Here is a 15,159-nt window from a genome sequence, read left to right as displayed (position 1 = left end):
ATATCAATTCTGTCCTTAGATAGTTATTGAATAAAATTGTAATTGCATACATGTCTAGAATCATTTCAAATCTCTTCCCTTATTTTCTCTTCTCTTCTTTTCTGTCGTAGCTTAATATTTCTCATCTTTTCTTTTCTATCCTAAACTCCCAGACTAAGCATTATCATTAGAAACTTACGTTAGCTCTTCCAAGGTCTTCAAAAAGGTTAAAAAGATGTTAATAGACAATAATTAATGCTAGTGGCCAGGGCAGTGTTTGATCTTTATAAGAGTAAACCAATTCAGTTTCTCCTATTGAAGCTCCATAAATGCTCTTTTAAACGTTGCCCGCCAGGACGGCCTAGCTGCACTTAAAAACGCTTTCGTGGTAGCTAATAGGTTTTAAATACAAACTTTCCGAAGAGTTAAAAATATTTCTAACCAAATATGCTCATTAAAGATAAGTAACAATACGTGGAGTTGTAGGAAAATCATTGAAGCATCAATTTTGTGTTCGTCGGTCAGACATTTAGCAATTTCTGTTTCCTCTTGGGAACGAATCATTTATTATACTGTAGATACATCTATCTAACTGATAGCAGATGAACGAACGAATTTTACAAGATGAGAAAAGAAACCCCAGAATCTTGAACAGGGTCAGATGTATTGTTTTCATAAAGTATAGTAGCTCAAATTCAGACGACTCAATTTGCTAACTTATAAACGAGGAAATATCATGTACTAAGAGGTATCTGACTTGGGTGCATTGACGGGAAATCACGGGCATCCTGGCCTTCAACAGAGGGACTTTCACAGTTCAAAAAGAGCACCCACCACACCAACTCATCATGACCACACTTTGTGTCCTGAAGACTGAATCCCCCCGCCTGCATGAATGCTGAATAGTGATAACTCCACGTACTCTTCTTACTTCAGCTGAGCTGTGCATCTCAGCATCTGCCTTCCTCAAGTCTTACTCACCAGCCTATTTAAGGACCTCTTCACTTCTTTTCTGCAGCACAAAATTTACCAATTCATTGCAAAACTTCTATCCAACCTTAGAGATGGCTGGTACTAATGCATTCTGCATTGCGATCATATTTCTGCTGTTATTGTTGCCTACTCCTAATGATGCAACAGCAAGAAACTTTCCGTATAGCGGTCCGAGCACGATGATATATGGAGAAACAAGAAGGCCGGAAGGAGGCTATGTCAATATGAAGCCGCCCCCGTTGCATCACAGAAAAGGGCTTCCCTATGGAAGGGTAGTAAAACACTGCATGCCAAAGGGACTTAGGCATTCATCAGCGCCAAGTCGGTACGCAAACAGTTACCCTTTTGGATTGCCGTGCTTCACCAGGAACCCTTTTCAGCCTTGAACGAGTTGCAATGGAGGTGGGATTCAGGAATGGTTGTTTTGAAGTCGGGGAATTTATGAACTGGGAAATATAGATTATATATGCGCAGTTTTGCTTCTGCCTACAGGGATTCAAACTATGTATTGTATATGATTCGAATCTGTATCTGAGTTTGTGGTGTGTGCATGTAAGCTATGTGCTCTGAGATATGCAAACTCAAACTAGATTATATCACTGAAGAGCTTCAATGCTTAATCAAATTATCAAACCTTTATAAACAGGACTGCTAAATTTTGCTCTAGATTTCTCATTGTTTATTTAGAGTCTGCAGACTATATCCTCTGGATAGTTACAATTTGCAAACATCAAGCATACGGCTTATTCCATTCCGGGCTTCCAGCCAGGCAAAGCAAAGATGAAGATTTATTCTTTATGTACAAAACAAACCTACTGAACTTTTAGTTCCTGCAGGAAACGTGTGCCTTTGAATGGAAGTGGAAAAGAACACTGAGTTCAGACTTCTGTTTCAGTTTTGTTTATATCAAACAATTTGAAATGACCTTTGACCTAAAATATCTGTTAATGATCATAACTCAGATTTATGGTGATTTGATTATCTGATTAAAGGCCACATATACAGCTGCGCCAGGATGGTAGGAGTCGTAGGACCACAATATTACCCCCGTATATCTGCCATGTTACGCGAAGGGGCAAGGCAAACCGTGAATGCATTAAGTAGAATCCAGATGAAGCCAGTCCTAGCATCTGAAATGCCGACAAGATGACACCAACACAGTAAAATACATGGTGCAGTGCTAAAGAAGGAAGACAGATTAGCTCCGCTTGGCTACTCCACAACACCATTTACAAAGTTTTCATCATCACCCCGGCAATGGGAAGACTTCCTAATGAAAAATCGCTGATAAAGCAATATCCTTTATACGTTGGCAGCATAGAGTCCACTTTTAAAGGGTCCAAAGGACGGGGCTACTGAGGATCATGCCCTGCAACCATGCAATTCTGAGTGCAGCCGCACCCAGTGCAGATCACATAAATCAACTTTTTGAAGAAAGGTTCAAACCATCTTTGCCGTCTTTGCTTCACATAAACCAGAAAGTAGCCGATTTCCAACCAGTACGCCAATTGTTTCCAAGTAAAATCCGGGTCATAAGTGTAACACCTATATTGCACACACTAACATTCAGTTGTAAGACTCCTAATTAAGTTTTAACTTCTATTAATCTAAGCAACATCGATCACCAATAGAGAGGCCAAAAAAACAAGAACAGGATGGGGTTCTCTCTCCGTCACTCTCTCCCAAGTTGGCTAATCTTTCTCATCAAAAGCCTCATAACAATTGTTCTCAAATAATTTCTAGTTAGATATTTTTACTTTTCTTTTTGGGACCACGTATATAACAAACATGGAGGTTGACTTTGGAGATTTGAGGATTACTACATATTTATCAAGCACTCGGGTTGAATTTGGAGATCTGGTGATTTGGGAGAGCAGAGGGAGAAGAAGCTATACCATGAAAAGAAGGGAGCCATGAAGAAAGGATGAAGAAGATGGGGTAAAAATGCAGCAGTTCACCCAAATATTGTAGCCAATTTCCAATGGATTGTCGCCTTTCTCTGGGGAAAAACCATCCTAAATAGACACGTACATATTCTTTAACCTAACCTACACGACGACTCTCTCCACTTGGAATCCTGCTCCACCGAAACGGCACAAAGCTCCATCACAAAATAACAACTTCGTGGCACGGATTCACATCCTGAAAAGTCAGTCAAGAAGGCCACCAAAAAAGTATCGGTTTCCAACTCGAAAACAGATTAAAATCCCACCAGAGTAGAACCCTCTCCTACTCGCACTCGAGGGAAAAGAATGACGACGCACAGACAAATGCGTCCTCCATAAAACAAAATGGGAGAGCATAATATTTTTCACACCAGTCACGCTCCCGATTTCCATTTGGGGTGTTAGTCCCCTCAGAGCCACTACTGACTCTTATTCGATATTAGGTCAACTAAAGTACTCAAGTCTAGGAAGATAAATCCTTCAAAAAAAAAAAAAAGTCTAGGAAGATAAAGATTTTAATTCTAGAATCTCCCAAACAAAATAAGTTAAGCTTGAAGGAACAGTAATCCTCGGAGGGGTTGAGACCCCAACTGTCAATGTCAACCCAGAATCCCACAAACTCCTCAAGTTCTACCTTTAAAATACATTAAAACACAATGTATAAGCGAGGATCACCTCCTCTTGTGTAACCAGAATTGCATGAAGAGAGGGGATAGCATCACTTGCAAAAGCAAGTGCAGGATATCTATATGGCTAACTATACAAGTCATCTTCGTCAGCACCACCAGCAGAGGTTGCAAATGGGTCAGATCCGGTATTCTCAGTTCCAGACGCTGCAAATCGGAATTCACTTCCAAATCCTCGAGACTGCTGTAGGGTCTGAGCAAATGCTTGGTATTTCCGTATGTCAGCATCACTCACACTTCTGCGAGCAAACTTCATGGACTCCTCAAAGTGTGCAGCCTTAATTTCTGCAACCTCTTCCTCAACATCCTCGTCCATTGAATCAGGATTCTCCCTTCTCCTCTTCTCTCTCTCAATGTCCTGCAATAGAAAATATGCAACATCAAATCATCATCAATAAGCAAAAACAAATTTAGAGATGCTAAGAAAGGCCAAAATAGATTATGACAAGGTTGGAAACCACCAAAAACAAACCTGACTTCTAAGATTAACATTTCAAGCAGTGTCCACAAAACATTACAAATTGATTCATCAAGACTCAGGCAAAACCTTGGGTTTACAATGATTTAAGATCAAAGAAATGAAATCTAGTAAAAGGGTAAAAATCCCAAAGGACAAACTACAATACCATCACCCGGGGAACCATAAGGCTTGGTGCTTAAAATCCTCCTTGATAAAGTAGGACGCAAGAGAACCAAAGAAAAGGCAATCACACAACATGACCATCAAGAGAGCAAATTGTGAACATTATTAATTCTAATTGAAATCTCTAAAAGACTAGCTACATAAAAAGAAAGACACAAAAACACACACATGCACACATTCAGCTTTATATGGTTCTATCCTTCACAAGTTCCACAAATAAATCTTCATATGAGATTAATAACCCTCGTGCCTTAGGTTGGAAGTAACGTCCTGCTCACAAGGATTTGAATTATTATCTTCATTTAGTTGAATCCTAGAGATTCTCGTAAAGTCCTAAATAAGAACGGAAAAAAATTCTTCTTTGGAAAGTATTCCTCAACAGCAGTTTTAGCATTTGATGGTCCATTTACAGCAGAGCATCTGTATTATACAGAGAACAGAGAGCATTTACCTTACTTGTTACACGTCTAACACACATTGACCAATAAAAAATAACAAAAATAACAAATCTTAGGGTATTCAAAAGAAGAAGATAAATGCAAGCAGGTCATTAGCTCATAAGTTAAAACTGCAAATAGAAGAGGGTAAAAACACATACTTTCTCAATATTCTCTCGTATGGCATACTTGCAAGCCCGCTGGCATATTTCTGTAATATCAGCCCCACTAAATCCTTGAGTATATTTGGCAAGAGCTCTCAAATCAACATCTTTGGAGACTGGTGATTTCCTGAGGCAGGCCTTAAAAATTTGGAGACGAGAATCTTCATCTGGTAGAGGGATATAAATTAGCTGATCAAGACGGCCAGGCCGGAGAAGTGCAGGGTCTATTATGTCAGGCCTGTTAGTGGCACCGATGATAAAAACAGTTTTCTTAGCTGACATGCCATCCATTTCAGTCAAAAGCTGGTTAAGAACTCGGTCAGCTGCACCACCAGCATCTCCCACACTGCTTCCTCTCTGTTAACATGATCAGGAAGGTGCTTTGTAAGGTATTCATTTCAAAATATGTAAACAAGGCAAAATTGCAGGATCTAGGCTATCTTCTTCCATTCATTGCTTTTACATAATCTTTTTGCGTTATAGCAACATAGGTAAAGCTTCACAAAGATGACCATCATTTAAACAAATTAAAAAATAAAAGATCCTATTTTGAAGTTATCCCAAAATTTCATTATAGTTCACTCCAATGAAAAATAAATGACACCTTTCAATATCTCACAAGCACCTTTATAGCAACAAAATTTCATAATTTAATCAATGGCAAATTGGAAATTAAACTCTGGATATAATTACAAATATAATTGGACAAAGTTCATCGCAATTCACACACACTCTAATTTTGAAATATATTAATAGCAATGGGTAGGTTTACTTCACTCTACACGTGAGAGAGAGAGAGGGGTACCTGGGTAGCAATGGAGTCAAGCTCATCAAAGAAGAGAACACATGGCGCAGACTGTCTAGCCTTGTCAAAGATTTCACGTACATTGGCTTCACTTTCTCCAAACCACATTGTAAGCAATTCAGGGCCTTTGACACTAATGAAATTGGCTTGGCATTCATTTGCAATTGCCTTGGCCAAAAGAGTTTTCCCACATCCAGGAGGGCCATAGAAAAGGACACCTTTTGAAGGGGACATGCCAAACTTCTCGAACTTCTCCGGATGTTCCACTGGATATTGGACAGTCTAAAAGATGAAGAGAGAAGTTAGGCGTGTACAACCTTGACAAAGATTACCAGATGCAGTTGACAATCCAATAAAAAATTAAGGCAGTTTCTAGTAACTCCCATACCTCTTGAAGTTCACGCTTGACATTTTCAAGGCCACCAATGTCTTCCCAAGAAACATTAGGAACTTCAACCACCTGCTCATCAACACAACAAATTTGAAGTTTTCAGCAAAAAGACACACCAAGAGGAATGCATATCAGAACCGATTAACATGTTACAAACAAAAAGTTTACAACTAAAAATCACTTACTGTCTCACGCAAAGCAGATGGATTGCTGGTACCAAGTGCTGTCTGGAAGTGTTCATTTGTTACAGCCATGGAGTTCAATATTTCAGCATCAATGGTGTCATCTTCCAAGTCAATGACATCCATCTTTTCCCTGATGCATTGAAGGGCAGCTTCAGTGCAAAGGGCAGCAAGGTCAGCACCAACATAACCATGGGTGTCTTTAGCAATTCTTTCCAAATCAACCTGCACAGAAGAAATATTTTTGTCAACCCTATTAGTTTCTCTTTTGCTCATTTCTTTCATTAATTAGCAAGACCATCTTAAATAATAAGTCGGCCTTACATCCTCAGCAAGTTTCATGTTCTTGGTATGTATGCGAAGAACTTCAAGGCGTCCAACCTCATCAGGAACACCAATGTCTATTTCCCTGTCAAACCTACCAAATCTTCTAAGGGCAGGATCAATGCTGTTGGGGCGATTTGTTGCCCCAATAACAATAACATGTGATCGGGATTTCAGGCCATCCATCAAAGTCAATAATTGTGACACAATCCTCCTTTCAACTTCACCATGTGTTTTCTCTCGCTTAGGAGCAATGGAGTCAATTTCATCAATGAAAATGATAGATGGAGCATTCTTCTCAGCCTCCTCAAATGCCTTCCTAAGATTGCTTTCACTCTCTCCAGCTAATTTGGACATAATTTCAGGTCCATTAATACAGAAGAAGAAAGCCCCCGTTTCATTAGCAACAGCCCTTGCTATTAGGGTCTTTCCAGAACCTGGGGGGCCATAAAGTAAGATTCCTTTTGGCGGCTTCACCCCAATGGATTTGAAAAGTTGAGGGTGCCTTAGTGGCAGCTCAACCAATTCACGGATCTGAGCCATCTGTTTTCTGACACCACCTACATCATCATAACCAACCTCATCTAGTCTGTCCTCATCCTCCCTCCTCACGGGTTCACCCTCACAAAATATCTCAGTGTCAGGGGCAACAACACAGTATTCCCCTGGATCAGTCTCAATAACCTTGAATTCCACACTCCTCATCCCTCCTCTAACAAGAAAATGATCTCCTTTCCTGACTGGACGATATGCCTCCAGAAAGTAAGCTGCAGACAGAATATGTTCACAATTTAGTCACAAAAGGCAAAGTTTCTCGTGAGATAAACAAAAGACTGCATGACTAATGGAATCAAACCAATTACTTAAATTTGGATGGTAAAATAAAATCAAACCGATTACTTTAATCTTCATTTTCCAGATGCAAGAGATTACCATGAGTAGCATGAGACAAGCAAATTAATGAGCAATAAGAACTTACGTTTTAGAAATGCATCAAACAGATCTCCAGTAACACCTTCTATGGTATCATCCAAGGGCAAAATGTGAACACGCTTCCCATACTTGACATCCGGGCACTGGTGCACGGATACAACATCTGCAAGTCTAACTCTCAAATTTGCCCTGACAACCTTGTTCATCCTAATCTTAGGCTCCTCACATGTCTCATCAGCAAGAGCAATGCAGACGGTATCTTTCCTTTTCTTACCCTGGAGACCAAAGAGGAGCAGAAAAATATCAATTTTAAGCTCTCATGAAACAATCAAACATGTAAAGCTCGACCAATACTTCAACCTCATACAAGATAGTAGAAGGCAACATAGATTGTTATTCATCAACACGGTTGAAGATGGACTTTAGTGTAAAAAGAAAAAAGGAGAATGACAAACAATTGTACAGACCTTCCAAATTCTAGCCACGATCATACCAAACAGTATAATCATGGCCATTTGGAGCTAAGCAGCTTTAGTAAACAAGCACAGATATACTTCAAAAGATGACCATAAACACTAGGAATAATGTTATACACCCAGCAGAAAATTTGCAGACTTTCCCTTTTTGTTTAAAAGGCAATGATCAACGTCATTCTTGGTTTACATAATCAAATATGATTTATCAATCAACACGCAGAGCTATATAATCCAGTTTTTACGCACGTAACTACAAATATATACCAAAATTCTGACAAAATTTGGCTGCTTACAATTTCTACAAGCTAAAATAAGCCAAAAAAAAAAAGAAAAGAAAACTCAAAACCCCTAGAAACGTAAACCACGAAGAGAAAAAGGGGAAAAATTGAAGAAGACCTTAATCAAAATAGTGTCGCCACGGAAAAGCTGGAGCTTTTCCATGGTATTAGGGTGGAGGGCGACGACGGAGTTATCATCGTTGACCGCTTCGTCAACGATGAGCCGATTAGGGGCCTTCTTCCGCTCCAAAATCGCCGTGGAGAAGTCCTTCTTCCCGCCTTTCCTGAGAGAAAATTAAACACAAAACCCATCAAAATCCGAGCGCAAAATAAAAATAAAAATACAAAACCCCTCCAGGGTTTCCAGAATTAAGGAACATGAGGAACAATTTTAATAGCGTTAAGAAGAGGAAGAAGAACAAGCGGACTCACGAGTCAGATGACTCAGCTTGATGACTCATCGTCTTCGGATTTCCCTCTTTGTGTTATCGGTTTTTGATCGGAGGCGGCAGCAACGAGATAGAGAGCCTTCGAGTTCAAGATAACAAGCGAGAAGTGGACAGAGTAATTTCGTTCGCTAAATATATACTGTAGTAGATTTCATCCTTACTAGTATACTTCCGGATTTACCCACCCCTTTTGGACCATCGATTATTGATTCAACGAAAAAAGTTCGAATGGCCCTCAAATAATTTGTCGAGTGAACTTTTGCCCCCAACAATTAAAAGTAAATTTTTGACCTCGAATCTATCTAAAGTGCAAAATATTGGGCCTTTGTCAAGTTCAACAGCGCAAACTGAAATACTAAGGACATTTTTGTCCACCACAAACTATGTTCCAATCGATAAAATGGAGTAGAAATGACTTTGACCTAATTATTTGCTTTTACAACTATATCTCTCTCTCTACCATTATTTTGAGTTCAAGAAATTCATTCACCCTTTTAGCAATCTATTATTTCACATAGCCCACATTTTTCTTTCTTTCAACATGGAACTCAAACTCTTCCAACACATAGTTCTAACAGTAATTGCCTGGAGATCTGATAGCCTAAGGACCAAATGCAACACATTCCCATCAGTGACCCCATAGTCCTGAACATGGGAATTATTTTGCGCTAATTCTTTCCCATCAAAAACAAGTTTTTAATTCTTCACAAAAAATCCCTTATGGTTCTTTGTCCTGAGCTTAGCTTCATTTGGGAGTGAATGATTTGGATAGAAAAGAAGGGAAAAGAAGAGAAAGACTGATTTTCCTTTGTTTGATAGTTTTAAGTAGGAAAGAAAAGAAAGGAAATGGGAGGATGAATAGTGACAAAAATGTTTCCTCCCAAATTGAAAAGAAATGGAGAGAAAGTTTGGAGAAAGCTTGTTAATTTTTCTAAAATGCCTATTTTGTCCTTAAAAATGCCTTGAACAAATATTTAATGACTTTCATATCCAAAATCATTCCATTAATTCTCAAAACTCCCAAACAACACAACAATCTCTTCTCTTCTCTTCTCTCATAACTTAAGCTTTCCCTTCTTTTCTTTTCTATCCTAAACTCCCAAACTAAGCCTATATAAGCAATAAAATCAGACCCTATTACCTGCATAAGAATCACAGAACCTCCAATTGTAAGGAAAATTACGATGGAATCATTTTGAAAATGCTCTATTTCTACCTAAGACATGACCAGGGAAGTTCCAATAATCTTCATAAACAAGAGTAAGAGCCACACTGGTAATCGACATTGCAGCTCCAATAGATAATCCTCCCCTATATATCAAGCAGTAAAGTTCTCAATTTTTTAAGAGCCCATCACAACAATCACGAAATTTGGTTCTTCAACAGCCTAATTAGTCAACCACTTGACAAAACTATATATTCACTGTCAGCCCGTGAGATACACCATCCACTTGGAGCTACCATCCATGCACATTCTCAACACCATAGATCCACTTGACAATACATTCTCAACCTGCGAGATATACCATCTCCTTGTCGCATCTCCTCATCGATCCACTGTCAAAATCTGCAGGCACCATCTGTGCACACCGCAAATCTGTGCCCAAAATTCCTTGAGGTCCATAAAGCTATGATCCTCGTCACTTTCTCATACCTACACAAAGAGGAAAAGGAGATTGATGATCCCTCACATTTTTTGTTCAGCAAGCTCTTTGGCTGCAATGGAGTTTTTCTTCATACATTTCTTTGTTCAGGAATAACTCCTATATTTATCCAGTGGAACACAACTCATCGCAGACAAAAACGCCCTTCATATTTTGGCGTGCGTCTCATGTGGTTCTGGTTTCGTCAGTATTAACTACTAAACTTGACAGAAGATCCAACATTTTGCACTTTGAATAGATCGGGGCCAAAAATTTACTTTTAATTGTTGGGAGCCAAAAGTTCACCCGACTAATAGTTTGAGAGCCATTGGGACTTTTTTCCCTTGATTTAATAGTAGTACCTTAATAAAGTAATTAGTTAATAATCCTAATCTTATTTTGAATTTGTTTTCTTTGCCCTAGTATTTGTTACTCCTTCTTGGAGAGAAAATCTAATTTTGTTTTCATTTGGATTTAATCTCTCTTTTGTTTATCTGGGGAATTACAATCTATTACACTAAAGTCCTGTTTGATAATTCAATTCAGTATTTAAATTTAATGAATTTAAATCTTAACGTGTTCAGACGCGTTTAATAAGTAAAAATTGAACATCTGAATTAATTAAATGACATTGAATTTTCTAGACAAAATTTGCTCTAAAAAATAAGTGATAAATTATTCGCTTATCATTTAATGTGATATGCACTCAAATGCATCAAATTTGATATTTAACAATTCTATAACTTAATAAATTTAGATTTCAAATTTCAAATTTCAAATTTCAGTTTTATTAAACCCACCTAGATAGGGCATAATGAATTTTTTTTTTCTAAAATGGGATCCTCAAAAAAACCTTTATTTCTATTAACTTGTGGTTATTCATCTTTTGTACATATCTTATATAAGTGGTGTAATTTTACATGTTGGAATAATTTTCACAATGACCAAATATCCGGAATCCATGTGGTTTGGTCCGTCCAAACATATGAACAACTTTAACATAACAAGCAAAGCATCATTAACAAAATCAAAGATGATAAAACAGGATTCAGGATTTAAATACACTAGTTGAGAGGGATTAAATGAGAAAGTATCATAATGAAAAGAGATTGGCTGCCAGTTGTTAAGAATGAGACAGCCTAATCATGTACTAATAGCTAAGTGTGTAAAAGATTAATTACAAAGAAAAAAGAAAGAAAAAAAAAAGAGAAAAAACTTAATTAACAGCTTGATCTTCCAATCTTTTGATAGTAAGTTTTTGCCTAGGGTGAGATAAAATGTGCATGCAAAGCATGCGTTCCCTGTGGAACCAATTTATTTTTAGCTGTACAATTTCTATATGATGCTATCTTTTGGTGCCTTCTTTGGATAGGGATACAATTATATCAATTACTCTTTTGGAGATTTTTCGAGCGTTGCATAAACCTGAACCATAGTCACTATTAATATGTGCATTGATTAATTATTATACGACCATTGCCAATATGAACTTTATCATCTGATCTAATTAAAAGATATAAACTCAAAAGAAGAACTAAATGTCCTCTTCGTGTCGCTAGATTTGGTGGCTAAAGTTTGAGATCTCAAAACTTAGAGGTTTTGACCCTTCTCTTTGTTAAAAACAAAAAAAAAAAGTCCTTTTTCCTTTTTAAATTTCTTACGAATAGAAAGTATTTCTCTACCAAATTATAATTTTCAATGTTTTTGTTAAATGCAAGTTTAGTTTATTAACTTGTTTATGTTCATTCCACTAATTATGAGTTATTATTCGTAATTTTCCTATAACATGTATAATAATTTAAGTCTTATTCCACTATCATGAGTTACTTGTTGTAATATCAAAAAATTATAAATAAAATTTTGCCGAAAATATTTAGTCTATTCATATTGTAGTATCATAAATGCCCTTGGTGGTGAACAGGAAAGTACAAGGCTGTGAAAGAATTGGGAGAGGACCGAGAGGTTACCCTCCCTCTTTGGAGCAAAGATAGACCTCGTGAGATATTCCGGGTACTCTACTAAGTGGGCCGACAAAGTGCTAATTTTCGTAGGCCCAGCTAATGAATACTAAGACGGACAATCTCTGTGGGCCATGGATTACAGACTCGTGGATCATAAACACAAATCTCTGGACCACGGAGCTGGTAGTAGCTCGTTACTTGAACAAGACCTCCTCCATGGAGAAATGATTTCTCCGGTGATAGGGAAACAATTTTTGTGGAGAAGAAGGGAATGTGATCTTCAAATCCATTTTCACCAAAAAAAAAAAGTGTGATAATTGGGACATGATTTTTGTTGGAAAAGTACGAAACATTCCGTGAAATATGAGATAAAAATACTAGATTTAAATCTCACGACTTGTGAATTTAGTTTAACTATGTGTTTGCGTTTATCCCACCAAGTGTAGGTTAGATATAGTTTTGATGAATTGTAAATTGTCATATTGACTCCATAATTACAAGTCAAATGTAACCTAGAGAAAAAAAATACACACCCTAAATGGAACAAAAATTAGATTACCGCTGTACTAATTTTTCTATGACAGTAGTATTAAATATGTGTGTATATACTATCATTGTTATTGATGTAGTGATGTATATACCGTCAGTCAGTATATATCTTTTACTTTCATATTCTATTACTAATACACGCAGATGGTTAAGAAGACATGATTGTGGCTTAAAGGTCAAGAAAGACAGTGTATTGCTGTCGGCCCGAGTACTTAGTCGATCACAGACAATCAGAACAGCTTCAAATTGAAGCCTGAAGGTAGGAAATGCACGTCAAAAGTAGTAAAGCACACTAGTAATGATGGATGTTTGCTGTGGCCATTTTGATGTTATCATGATTAGCCAAGTCATGACACAATATTCACTTGTATTAAGCACTAAATAAATACGTACCCCATCTATCATGTCAAATTCATTTCAATCTTAAAAGGCAAAATTAAATGAGTCCTGAGAATTATTATTATTTTTTTCCACAAACAAAAGGACCTAGCCCCACTTCAGGCCTCAACCCTTATTCGGATTGTTGGATTATTTTCCATTTTGATTACAAGCCTCGAACACTGGATCTCGGGTGTACTAACCCTTAGTAAGACCAGCTCGGCTGCCTTGGAAGGACAAATGAGTCCTGAGAATTAGTAGTATTTAAAATGATGCCCAACACCTACCTAAAAGGAAGAAAAAGTTAACACACAAGAAAAGTAATCACAGGGATAGATTTACCATCAATGTGATATTATGCTATTCTATGAAACTTTGTGAATTGCACAAGACTTTCTAATCTTCATGCCATGGTATGCATGCCTCATATTTTCGTGAAAATTTTCTTGGTGACCGAAACCCAATTTCTGTAATTTGCTTCAATGCCTATTTTAGGTTGAAAAACAGAAAAGATTTCTCTGCCATGATGGGATATGTATGGTGTGAGATATGATGATCACAAACTGAGTCTGGGTCTTTTTGGGAATGATTGAGAATCAGACTGCTCTCTCTCAAAAAAGATTGGTATAAACTGAAAATTTCCAAAGCTAAGTAATGAATTATCTAGGGGTGCAAACGAGCCGAGCCGAGTCGAGTCGAGATTTGGCCTAATCGAGCCGAGCCTGTAGTTAATTTTGTGAAACTCAAACTCGAGCTCGAGCTCGACGTAATGAATTATCTAGGGATGCAAACGAGCCGAGCCGAGTCGAGTCGAGATTTGGCCTAATCGAGCCGAGCCTGTAGTTAATTTTGTGAAACTCAAACTCGAGCTCGAGCTCGACGAGCTCAAAGTGTCAAGCTCGGGCTCGAGCTTAAAAAATAAAAAAATAATAATAATAAATTTATTTCTAAAAAATAAAAAATAATTATTTATTTTTAACAATGAATAAAATAATAATTTTTTAATAAATAATAAAATATTAGGGATATATGTGTAATTTTACTATTAAAATAAAAAATATATATAATTGAGCTCGGGAGCCGCTCGCGAGCCAACGAGCTTAATGTTTTTGAGCTCGAGCTCGAGCTCGAGTTCGACTTAATTAGCTCGAGCTTGACTCGAGCTCGTACTCGAGCAGCTCGCAATCGGGTCGATTCGTGAACACCCCTAGAATTATCTCAGCTGGTCGCACTTGTCCAGGTAGGACCATTTCTTGAAGTGGTATATAACAAAATAAAGGCATAAATTACAAAATTCCTAATCAGGGTTGTAAACGTTTGTTAGCTAAGCAGATTTCCAAAATTGATCCAAATCATGAATTGGCATTGATATTCTAGTGATTAGGCGATCTTTAATAAACAAGCTCCAATTCAGAAGGATACCCTTTTTATGGTTTTCACTTCTTTCACATAAAAACCCACATTTGTGTCATTGTTCAAGTCCCAGAAAGACAATTTCACATTCCTGTGGCCAAAAAAAAAAAAAAAGTAGGTGCTACAAAACTGGAAGAGTAAATCTTCATGACATGTGTGTAAAAGTTGATTTTCAAATTCAAATTTTACATAGTTATCATTCATTCAATTCTAACAGTGTAAGAAAGATTAATCCAACCGTGTAATAATTGCTTAGAAAGAGCAAGAACAAGTCATAAGCTGTAGAAGCAAGCAGCAAGTGGTTCAAATTTAAGTAATACGAGCATTAAGAAAGCTTTTGGCTGGATTAATTTTTATGTGAAAGATTCTCATTAACCATTAAAATTATTATATATCTCCAATAGACAATTTCTGTACATACAAATTCCAAACAAAAGTAGACTGATGTAAGAGAAATATAAAGACAAAAGGGATAAAGTTAAGTTCTTTTGACCATATTTTACACTCCTGTATTTTCAATTTTGATGAG

General features: G+C 37.3%; 1 protein-coding gene across 1 annotated transcript; it reads right to left on the bottom strand.

The window, feature by feature from the left end:
* Window positions 1–3,415: 3,415 nt before the first annotated feature.
* Window positions 3,416–8,829, bottom strand: LOC113707304 (cell division cycle protein 48 homolog). The gene is made up of 9 exons (XM_027229576.2): window positions 8,670–8,829; window positions 8,356–8,521; window positions 7,530–7,758; window positions 6,551–7,317; window positions 6,230–6,451; window positions 6,042–6,113; window positions 5,654–5,935; window positions 4,846–5,205; window positions 3,416–3,962 (listed from the first exon to the last, which is right to left on the bottom strand). Exons 1-9 carry the CDS (start codon window positions 8,696–8,698, stop codon window positions 3,672–3,674), a joined length of 2,418 nt encoding a protein of 805 aa, XP_027085377.1. The 5' UTR covers window positions 8,699–8,829; the 3' UTR covers window positions 3,416–3,671.
* Window positions 8,830–15,159: the final 6,330 nt, after the last annotated feature.

This window comes from Coffea arabica, chromosome 1e (assembly GCF_036785885.1).
Source record: "Coffea arabica cultivar ET-39 chromosome 1e, Coffea Arabica ET-39 HiFi, whole genome shotgun sequence".
In the NCBI taxonomy this organism is placed as follows: domain Eukaryota; kingdom Viridiplantae; phylum Streptophyta; class Magnoliopsida; order Gentianales; family Rubiaceae; genus Coffea; species Coffea arabica.
The sequence above is the reverse complement of the archived record's forward strand: the minus strand, read 5'-3'. Positions and strand labels throughout refer to the sequence as shown.